Genomic DNA, 10,722 nt, shown 5'->3' on the forward strand with positions numbered 1-10,722 from the left:
ATCAGGACGGGTTTAGTGCCCTGCAGGCCAGGGCAGTCCAAAAAGAGAAGAGCTTCTATAGAAAGTTCATATTTGTGGTTTCAAAACATGCACCTAAGTAGGCATCGCAGGGGTGGGACACATTAGACCTCTGATGTCCTCTTGATACCCACTTCACAGATTCGCGCTGGCTTTATTCTGAATTACAAGCTGTCGGGAAGAGGTGCCAGGATCTCTGACCCCACAACCCCAGCTCCCACTCGGTGGCCCGGGGTCCTGGGCCAGAAGCCCAGGGGAATAAAATCTGACCTGAGAACCTCCCACCACCGAAGTCCGTTTGCAGCAGTGACCTCGTTATGAACCAATAAAGTGGCGCAGCGCGCTCCGAGAGCCGTCCAGGGTTTGGATTCTCCGGCAGCCCTAGGGATCTGGAGCTGCGGGGGTCTACGGGGTCCGGGCCTGGAATGTAGGCCAGGGTCTTTGTCGAGCGAAAGGCGTTCCCGTCTCCCACGAGAGGCACCGGGTTCACTTTTGCAGCCCTCAAGCTGGTGCCACCAAGCAATGGGTCCCTTCTAGGAACCGCGTGGGCGGGGCGTCCGGGTGGGGCGGTGCATCTTAGGGGCGGGGCTTCTGAGAAGGGCAGGCCTCGGGGAATGCGCCGGCCGGGTGGGCAGCGCTGCTTGCGGAGGAGGTCTTTGGAAGCCAAGAGGGTCCCAGGTTAGGGGAGGCTGGGGGCCCCTCGCCGGCGGGGCGGGGCCAAGCGCGCTTTGTACCGGTGGGAACCGGGCGCCCGCGGTCCGCTGAATGGGCCGGGGCGGGGCAGCAATTCTCCTCGCTGCGAGGGGTCAGCTCTGCGCTGCCGCCAACTGAGACATTCCCACCGCTGCGCGGCAGCCGGGCGGGGGTGGGGGCGGGCGGGTTGCCCGCCAGGGGTCCCTGGGAAAGGGGCTCAGCCCAGGACACCCCCTCCCACCTCCTCCGGAGGATGGGCGGAGAGCGAGCAGTCCGGCGTGTGTAGGTGGAGCTGGAGTGGGGGTGGATTATGCCCAGACGCGCAGACCCAGTCCGGAATGGCTGGGAGTATTTCCCTGCGCTAGCGGGGTGCGCGGCCCTCTCCAAGCCACCCCCGCCCGAGGACCAGAACGGACGACCGGGAGGTCCCGGCAGTCACTGTGGGCGTGCTGAAAATAGTCCCTGTGTCGCGAGACCAAATAGGGAGCGCCTTCAGTTCAGGCCATCCCCGGGGCTTCACCAGGGCCGCCACACGCGCAGGCCCAGCCCAGGGCTCTCGGCGCAGCGACTCGACGCTGGCTGCGGCGGGGGAACGCTGGCGGACGAGCCGGGGAGACCTCCGGGGAGGAGGAGCGGTGGTGGTGGGGACCGCGGGCCGCCGGCGGCCGGAGCAGGAGCCCAGACGGCGGGGGTGCAGGGGCCGTACAGCGCGGGCGCCTCCTGCCCCAGCCCGGCGCTGTCCATGGTGCTGCCGGCGGCCCGCTCCGGCACCAGGGGGCAGAGCAGGCCGCCGCCGACCTCATCTCCGCGCCGAAGGAGCTGGCTCACGCCGGACAGGCAGCTGCGGAAGCCCGACGGGTGCTCGGCTCCGCTGGGCACAGGCCAGAGCCCTGTGGGGAAAAGTGGACGAGAGAAACAGGAAGGGGAGGGGAGGGGAGAGGAGGGGAGGGAAGGGGAGGGGAGGGGAGGGGAGGGAAGGGGAGCAAAGGGAAGGGGAGGGGAGGGAGGGGAAAGGAGGGAAGAAGCGTGTTGACGAAGGGAAGAGGAGGGCGGAGAGGTCAGACGACCCGAACGTCTCCCCCGGGGTCCAGACCTCCTACCACCCAGATCGCAATCGCACAGCCAGCCCGGGCTTTACTGCTCCTCCCTCGACCCCTAGCGAGCTGGCGCCCCCTCCTCACCAGCTGCCCAGCTGTCCTCTTTATTTTTGAGCTGGGGGTCTTGCTGTCTTGCTATGTTGCCCAGGCTGGTCTCAAAAGCCCAGGCTCAAGAGGTCCTTGAGGCATCCCTGGCTCTGATCCCACAAGCCTCCCCCTACTCCCTCCAGCCCTCCCCTGTACCTTGCGAGGAGTTCTGAAGGCTTCTCATGTACTTCACGCTCAACTCCAGGATGTCGGCCTTCTCCAACTTGCGCTTCCGGATCTACCCCACCATGGAAAGGTCTATTAGGCCGGCCTCCCGAGGTGGAGAGAGGGAGGTTGGGATCGTATCACCCACCCACCCCCAACCCTGCCTGAGTCTCACCTGGTGAGAGTAGTGTTTCTCCAGCAGCGACTTCAGCTGCTCCAGTGACACGTTGATGCGTGCCCGTCGCTTTTTCTCCATCAGTGGCTTGGAGATCTGCAGATGAACGGCCTTCAGAGTGTGGGACTGCTACCCTCCTGCCCTCTGCCCCCCCCCCACCTCCTGGGGAAGGGCACCTGCCCCTCACCCCTCAAGACCCCAGACCTTTCGGAAGTTGCCGGGGAGGCTGCCCCGGGCAGCAGGCTCCGTGCCCATGTTGCAGTCCGTGCACCAGTGTGAGGCAGTGCTGCCTTTATAGGGACCCTCGTTTACATGTCAATGAGGCCTTCTGGACTCTAGAAACCTCGAGGAGGAGGGGACCAAGGGAAGACACATCGGGAAGCTCCCCACCTCCTTCCCTCAGCCCCCTCCCATAGCCCAGGCTTCTTCTCACCTTCAGGACCCCCACCCCGCCTCCCAAGGGACTCCCCTTCTCCTTTCTCTGTCTTTTCCTTATCTCTCTGGCCTCCACCACTTCCCAAGTCTGAGGACCCCTGCCATGCCCACCCCCTCCACGCCCATCCTGTCCCAATCCCCGTAAGTTCTCTAGTCCCACTTGCCAAGTCCTTGATACCCTGGAGTGCAAGCATTCCGGGGGTCACCTACTGGGGAGGTACCTGGGCCAGCTGGCCACAGGCTGCCACACGACTATGACGGGGCTCTGGGCTCCCTCGGGACTGATGATGATGCCAAGGTGACGCCTCTCTGTGCACTTCATGCTCTGGTCATACCCGCAACGCCACATTAGTTGCCCTAAATGTCGGGACAATGCAGCAATTTTCTGCCTGTGGCTGCTCAAAGCCGGGCACAAGCCAAGCCCGCAGGGGCCACACAGCAATGTGCGTCCCATTAAAGGGTGCAGCCCGCCCTCGGGGCCACAGCCGGTCTCATCCTTGCTGGGGCACTGGGCTTGGGAGGGGTCCTGGTGGGGGTGTAGCCTGGGTGCCGTGTTCTCTGACACTGCTAGGATCCAACGCAGACTTCCCACAGGAGGCAGGTGGGGTGAACGCGGCTTTCTCCCCCTGCCCCACAGCCCTGGGCTTCCGGGCTGGGTAGCTTTGGTGGCAGACCCTCTCCCCATGGAGAAGCACTGGAAGTCTACTCCCATGAGCCTGCTGTCAGCTCCACGCACAGGTGGTGGTGGCAGGAGGCCACTGACATTCTGGGAAGAGCTCCAGGCCACACTTCGAGAGGCCCAGGGCCCACACCCCAATCCATGATTCAAACTATGGGGGACCCGGCCGGGCGCGGTGGCTCAAGCCTATAATCCCAGCACTTTGGGAGGCCGAGACAGGCGGATCACGAGGTCAGGAGATCGAGACCATCCTGGCTAACACGGTGAAAACCCGTCTCTACTAAAAAATACAAAAAACTAGCCGGGCGAGGTGGCGGGCGCCTGTAGTCCCAGCTACTCGGGAAGCTGAGACAGGAGAATGGCGTAAACCCGGGAGGCGGAGCTTGCAGTGAGCTGAGATCCGGCCACTGCACTCCAGCCTGGGCGACAGAGCCAGACTCCGTCTCAAAAAAAAAAAAAAAAAAAAAAAAAAAAAAAAAAAAAAAAACTATGGGGGACCCATTGGAGGAGGTGCCTGGAGCACTCGACCCAGGATGGGTTAGGCCCTACAGCAAGGTTCTGGGGCCATCCCCCTGGTTGAACTCCAGGAGGCTGAACTGTAGTCGCTGTGATGGACAGGAAGGCTGACCTCCAGGAAGTCCCTGGGTTCAAACCTAGACATCCCATGGGCCCTCATGGCCTTAGTTTTGGGATTTGTAAAATGGTATTCTGAACAATGCAGCCCCCATTGCTTCTGAGGGTGACAGGGAAGTCGCAAAAATTCTGCAGCTGAGCCCTGTGGCAGAGGAATGAACAAACCGGCTTCTGTGCAGGGACTCAGGGTGGGGTGCACCCCCCAGCGCTGTCAAGCCAGGGTATCTCCCCCGAGCCCGCCCCCGCCTACCCTCCCCAGGATAGCGGCGTTCCCAGGCGCCAAGCAGCGTGGAGAATCGCGCCACGCCCTCCCCCTTTCAGGCCGAGTCAGCAGCAACAGCAGCTCTGGGGCTCTCTCCATCTAGGGCCGCAGGGCCCGCGGGCCAGATCTGGGCCGACCCGGGCCTGGGAGGGCGGCGGGGGCCGAGACTAGGCGGCAGGCGCTGGCACGCGCCGGGCAGCTTTGAAGCTCCAGGACCAGCCGGGCCGGGGCGTCCTCCGTGCGACTCGCTCCGAGCTTGGGGAGGTGGCCGCGCGGTACAAAGGCACCGCGGGGCGGGCGGGCGGCGCGGCCGGGCACAAAGCGGGCAGTCGAGTGTTAAGGGCATTGTGCGGGCCCCACAAAGCGGCGCCCGCCCCTGCCCCCTCGGGGCCAAACTCCGGGCGCCCCGCTGGGCGCGGACTTCCAGCTGCTGCACATCTGCACGGAGGCCAGGCGCGCGCCGCGCCCCGGCGGGCCTCCCCTTCCCCGCGTTCCCGAGCTGCGGGGCAGCGGGGCAATTTGTCCTCTAATTACAATCCTTCCCTGTAAACCGCCGCCCGCGCCTTTCAACTCGGGTGCATTAGCAAACCAATGGCTCTCCGCGCAGCTCTCGCGGCCCGCAGCTGGGTGCCCGGCCCGCCCCCTCTCCTGAATCCGGGCCGCCATAAAGAGGCCCTGGGGCTGCCCCCGCCCGAACCCCGACACCCGCCGTTCCCAGGGCCACCACCCCTCCCAAGCCCGTCCCCTGGGATTCCAATCGCACTGGGTGGGGCCGCTCACGTGGATGGCTTAGTGTTTCTTAAGCAGTGGAAAATTGACCGCAAAATGCGCTAATTCGCAATGTTCTGCTTTGGCTGCAGGAGGCAAGGCCCGCCTTAAGGCCTGGGCGGAATTCTCAGGCGTCGCTCCGCCCTGGTCCACTGAATGGACTTCCGCCTCCGCGGCCCCCCCCGACCCCAACCCCGACACTGCCCGCCGCGCCCCTTGTCCTGTGGCCCGTTTTCGGGCAGGGGTCTCCCCAACTGGAATGATCTCCCTACTTTCTGGCGTCCCTACCCGTGGCTCCTCCATCACAAACAGCCTCCTTGGTCCGCTACTCGCCTTACACTGGCCGAGGGTCGCGCAGGATCAAAGTGGAGAGAGATATTGGTGCGACTTCCACCCTCCCCTTTTCCGAGCTCTGAGCCGGGTTTCTCCCCACCATGGCCACTTTACCCTCACTTCTTGCTCCTCTCTCTGGGCAGCCACTTCCTCTACTACTAAGTTACGGTCATTGTGCTTTGCATCTGGCAAGGTCATTGGGAAAGACAGCAGACTAGTCTCTACAGGGACCGTTCCTGGAAACCCAGGCTGAAGACAGGCTGAGTCCACCCTCCACCCCAGCCTGTCACACCGCTTACAGGCCCTGGGTCTGGGCATCCTAGCACAACCTCAGGCAGGCGTGGCTCCAAAGGGGCTCACATAGACCAGGAGGTATTTTCAGAGCTGGAGGGGGAGTGGCAGTAGGTTCACCCTGTCCTCTGAGGGCAAGCAGGACAAAGCACTCTCGGGCTGCCAGGAAGGGCATGGACCAACTTAGAAGCGGGGCTTACGCAAGCTGGGATGTAGGCCACCAACTCCCTTTCCATCTTTAGCATCTGGGGTCCCCAAGGCAGCCTGGAAAGGAGCACAGGTCCAGGAGGAGAAGTGGGGAGACCCAGGCCCCCCTCTGTTCATTCAAGGAAAAAAACTTCCTTCTGTAACTCCTGAGGGCTCTTTGAGCCTCCAGGGCTGCTCAGGGCCCCTCCTGTCTCATGTTGGGGAATTTAACACAGAAAGTGACAAGTGTCTGTGCCACTCCTTCCCTCATTTGGTTTTCCTGAGTTTGGCAAAAAAAAAAAAGAAAAGAAAAGAAAAGAAAAAAAGAACATTATGTCAGGTCTGGAACCAAGTAGGGAGAGGTTTTCAGGCCCCAGGACAAGAGCCCTACTTGTGGCCCATCCCAGAGGAGAGCCCTGTGGCTCTCTGGGTGGCAGCCCCTTCCCTTCTGCACTTCCAGGGGTTTGAACCAGTGCTAACTGGTGAGTGCTGCACAGGCTACTGTGGATGCAGGTGACTGGAGGGAGAAATCTGTTGTCCCCTCTGCAGATGCATTTCAAAGTGATATGAAGTGATTGCTCCATGTAATTAACTATTGGGACACACAGCAAAAGCTCTGAAATGACTCAGCCAATTGTCTCCAGATGCGGTTGGAGAGGCTGCGATTGTTTAACTCTCTTTAGCTGTGTTGGGACTCCCAATAGCCCAGCAGACAAGGGCCCTTCAGATGACAAAGGCTGGGACTCCAGTGAGTGCATCAACGCTGACCTGGCCCAGCTCGGGGAGAGTGAGTTCAGAAAGACCCCCATTGCCCCAGGCTTTTGTATTTCTCCCCAGCTGGCTCTGATCTTTAAATACTTACCCGGCCCCTTTGTGCACATATGACTTATGCACTTTGGGCTGATGGTGCTCATAGATTACATGTTGTTTACCTGTTTTTCAGCCTAGAAAGAGGGAGCTTTCATTCCTTCAGCCTGGAATGGCCAGAGGAGGGGAAAGAAAACTTTTGGAAGACAGGGATTCCCTCCTGGGAAGAGCTGCAGCCACACTGGACAGGCCCCTCCCTGCGGCCCTCCCAGCCTCCATGTGGACAGAGGATGGGGCAGAGGCCTGTGAATGACTGGGAGCTGCAGGGGACCAACTCTCTTTAAAAAAATCACCAACCTGGCCGGGCATGGTGGCTCACACCTGTAATCCCAGCACTTTCGGAGGCTAAGGCCGGCAGATCATGAGATCAGGTGTTCAAGACCAGCCTGGCTAACATGGGGAAACCGCGTCTCTACTAAAAATACAAAAATGAGCTGGGTGTGGTGGCAGGTGCCTGTAATCCCAGCTACTCAGGAGGCTGAGGCAGGAGAATCGCTTGAACCCAGGAGGCAGAGGTTGCAGTGAACTGGGATCCTGCCACTGCACTCCAGCCTGGGCGACAGAGTGAGACTCTGTCTCAACAAAAAAAAAAAAAAAAAAGAAAGAAAGAAAAGAAAAAGAAGCCTAATTTCATCTCAGCCTAGAGTTTAACTTGGGAATAGCATAGTGGTTCTCAGGGTTCTCTAAAACAGGAGGTTTCCACACTCGTGTTCAGGAAAGAAAGCCACTTCAGCCTGTGGGCGGATGGCAGGATGGCAGGAGGGGGAGGGAAGGGGGAGGCAGCAGAGGGAACTTCCTGCATGAGAAAGGGCTCCCTTTGTGCCTGCCTGGAAAGCTCCTAGAACAAAACACATTCAAATGCTTATTTACAAGAAAAGGCAAGTAAGGCATGCCAGGCAGAGCTGTTTTCCCTTTTTTTCTTATATTTTTGTAGGTGTGTTGTCCTGAAGCATAGAGGGATGGGTGCACAGTGGGTCTGCTTGATCAGATTGCTTTCCCCTGTAGCAGGAAAGCAGGTCCCTGTGTGGGGTCTGCGTGTTTCTGTGCATCTCCGTGTGTATATTTCCCTGTGTCTACGTGCAGCCCTCTGCATGTGACTTTGTTTCTCTGGTTTGATGCCCTTATGTGCTTAGATCTGCTTCCTCTCCTTTCTCCTCCATCACTGCTCTGTGAACCCTGGGCCCTGACAGATTTGGCAACTCCCGCAACTTCTGAAAATTCTCCTTCCCTGGAGTCCGGCCCCACCGGGGAGGAGACCGCTACCTCTCCTTTCTTTCTCCCTTCTCCAAAATGGGGCTGATGAAGAGGGAGGGGCCAAGGGGAGGTGATGGGCAGAGGAGAGAGCATTGCTCTGGTTCTCCAGTCTGGTGACATATTACTCTGCACCCCTGAGTGGCAACAGTCCCTGGGGGTAAATCAGGGCTGTCATACATTGAGGAGAGCAAAAGCCAGAAAGGGCTTCCCAGGTACAGTGGTTTCTGGCCCCAGGACCAGCTCATTTCCAGGGGTGAAGGTGCGATGAGTGCCCTCTGGTGGTCCTGAGGTGTCCTGGTGCAGAGGGAGAGGTCCTGAGTCTGGGGGAGACCACAGGAAACTGGTGGCAGTCACAGGAGCTCTCAGCTCCCAGGAACATTCACACCCAGGTCTCCTTCCCATGTGGCACTGCAGCTGGGTGACTTTGATTTTTAAAACATTAAATCTATTTTCAATTCCCATCCACCAAGTTTAGCAAGTTTTCTGAGCACCGTTTAAACATGGTGCTAGGTGTAGTGGTGCATGTCTGTAGTCCCAGATACTCAGGAGGCTGAGGCAGGAGGATGGCCTGAGCCCAGGAGTTCGAGGTTGCAGTGAGCTATGATCTCACCACTGCATTCCAGCCTGGGCAACAAAGTGAGGCCCTGTCTCAAAAAAAATCAATCAATAAAATAAAATAAAGTGGTACTGGGCTTTACAGAACAAATACCAATCTGTGCCAGAGAAATAAGGACCCCCACTGTACAGGAAACGGAGGCACATAGAATGGATTTGCCAAGGTCACAAAGCTAGGCTGCAGAGGGTGAGGGGTCTGGGATTCTGGCCCAGCCTCTCCATCCAGCTTCCCAAGTACCAGAGCTCCTTCCAGGACCTGCAGGGACTAGAGTGGAGAGGTGAGGGGCTCAGATGCAGGACTCACAGACCGCCTGCCTCTCTCGCTGACCCACTGCTTGGTGCCAGCCTCTCTGAGGGCCTGTCCCCATCCCTTCTCAGCCTTGCTTCCTCCTGCCTCTGTGCCTTTCAAACACTGAGCCCTCACTCCCTCCTTGATCTCATTTCCAATGGAGGGCAGGCTGTCCATCCCCGAGGGCCCCAAGGCCTAGCTCTGGCATCTGTTCCTTGCAGCCTCCTCGCCCTGCCGCCATCCAAGCAGAGGGCCTCCCCTGGGGTCCCTCTCTGCTCCCCATCCTTGCTCTCCTTCTGCCCCCATTCCCAATCCTGCAGAGTTTATTCCAGTTGTTTGCTTACTGGCTTTTCTCCTCCAGCACGGCTCTCTGAGCTACCTGAGGTGAGAGCATTTACTCTTTGAAAAGTAAATAATAACTTCTGATTATAAAAGTAATCTATGGGCCGGGCGCGGTGGCTCGCGCCTATAATCCCAGCACTTTGGGAGGCCGAGGCGGGTGGATCACCTGAGGTCAGGAGTTTGAAATCAGTCTGGCCAACATGGTGAAACCCCAGGCTGCTGCACTCCAGCCAGGTTGACAGAGTGAGACCCTGTGCCTAAAAAAGAAAAAAAGAAAAAAAGAAAAAAAAAAAAAGGTACATATATAATCGGCGTTATATCATTTTGGCTTATAGCTCGATCATTTTCCCAGGCTCAGATACCTGCCCTTTTCCCCCAAGTGAAGTCAGGATCACACCGAATAGCTTTGCCTCCTGCTATTTATAAACCTAATATCGACCGGGAGCAGTGGCTCATGCCTGTAATCTCAGCACTTTGGGAGGCCAAGGCGGGCGGATCACGAGGTCAGGAGATCAAGACCATCCTGGCTGACACGGTGAAACCCAGTCTCTACTAAAAATATAAATTAACCGGGCGGGGTGGCGGGCACCTGTAGTCCCAGTTACTCCGGAGGCTGAGACAGGTGAATGGCGTGAACCCGGGAGGAGGAGCTTGCAGTGAGCCGAGATTGCGCACTGCACTCCAGCCTGGGCAACAGAGCAAGACTCCGTCTCAAAAAAAACAAAAACCAAAAACCTAATATATCCTGAGCATTGCCATCACCGTCCAGCCTTGTTCCACAACAGGAATTTCAGCGGGCGGTGGTCCCGTCGCATGGATGCCCAGGTGCAGTTGTCCAGGCCGCTTTCTAGGGACCCTTAGAGGGAAGGCGGGAGGTTGCCGCACTCGGCCGAACCCACGCCCCAAGGCGTCTGGTTTTCGGGGACCACGCAGGGACTGCGAGGGTGCGGCCGTTTCAAACTTTTTCTTTTTTTTGAGCTGGAGTGTCACTCTGTCACCCAGGCTGGAGTGCAGTGGCACAATCTCGGCTCACTGTAACCTCCGTCTCGCCGGTTCAAACAATTATCCTGCCTCAGCCCCACCAAGTAGCTGGGATTAAAGGCGTGCGCCACCACGCCCAGCTAATTTGTGTATTTTTAGCAGAGACGGCGTTTCCCCATATTGGCCAGGTTGGTCTCGAACTCCAGACTTCAAGTGATTCGCCGCCTCGGGCTCCCAAAGTGCTGAGATTACAGGCGTGAGCCACTGCGCCCGGCTCGTTTCAAACTTTACATTGCTTCTTGGGACAAGAACCTCCTAGTTTGGGACTAAGTTTGGGCAGAGGAAGGGAGCGACTTCTCCCACCCCAGCCCGGCCCCAGCCCGGCACAGAGTCGGGCTCAGAGCCCGGATGTCCCCGAGGGGCGGGGCGGGGCGGGGCACTCCCGCCAAATTCGGGCCACCAACGGGGCGGGCCCGAGTTCTCGCGAGAACTGGGAGGCGGCGCGCAGCTCCGGGCAGCTGCCCTTCCCGGGCCGGCGTCGGCGGCGCAGTG

At 59.0% G+C, this 10,722-nt stretch overlaps 1 protein-coding gene across 1 annotated transcript; it reads right to left on the minus strand.

The window, feature by feature from the left end:
* Positions 1-203: 203 nt before the first annotated feature.
* On the minus strand, positions 204-3,839 carry HES3 (hes family bHLH transcription factor 3). Its single transcript, XM_073008149.1, has 5 exons — positions 2,881-3,839; positions 2,440-2,578; positions 2,236-2,331; positions 2,052-2,133; positions 204-1,601 (listed from the first exon to the last, which is right to left on the minus strand). Exons 2-5 carry the CDS (start codon positions 2,488-2,490, stop codon positions 1,228-1,230), a joined length of 603 nt encoding a protein of 200 aa, XP_072864250.1. The 5' UTR covers positions 2,491-2,578; positions 2,881-3,839; the 3' UTR covers positions 204-1,227.
* Positions 3,840-10,722: the final 6,883 nt, after the last annotated feature.

The sequence above is a fragment of the Chlorocebus sabaeus genome, chromosome 20, assembly GCF_047675955.1.
Source record: "Chlorocebus sabaeus isolate Y175 chromosome 20, mChlSab1.0.hap1, whole genome shotgun sequence".
Taxonomy (NCBI): domain Eukaryota; kingdom Metazoa; phylum Chordata; class Mammalia; order Primates; family Cercopithecidae; genus Chlorocebus; species Chlorocebus sabaeus.

What these genes read in the sequence shown, in the direction of transcription:
- HES3 (XM_073008149.1), bottom strand. Translation starts at nt 2,490, where the DNA reads ATGGGCACGGAGCCTGCTGCCCGGGGCAGCCTCCCCGGCAACTTCCGA. An exon ending in AGAAACACTACTCTCACCAG is followed by an intron (nt 2,134 to 2,235) that starts GTGAGACTCAGG and finishes ATGGTGGGGTAG; the next exon opens with ATCCGGAAGCGCAAGTTGGA. An exon ending in CCTTCAGAACTCCTCGCAAG is followed by an intron (nt 1,602 to 2,051) that starts GTACAGGGGAGG and finishes TTTTCCCCACAG; the next exon opens with GGCTCTGGCCTGTGCCCAGC.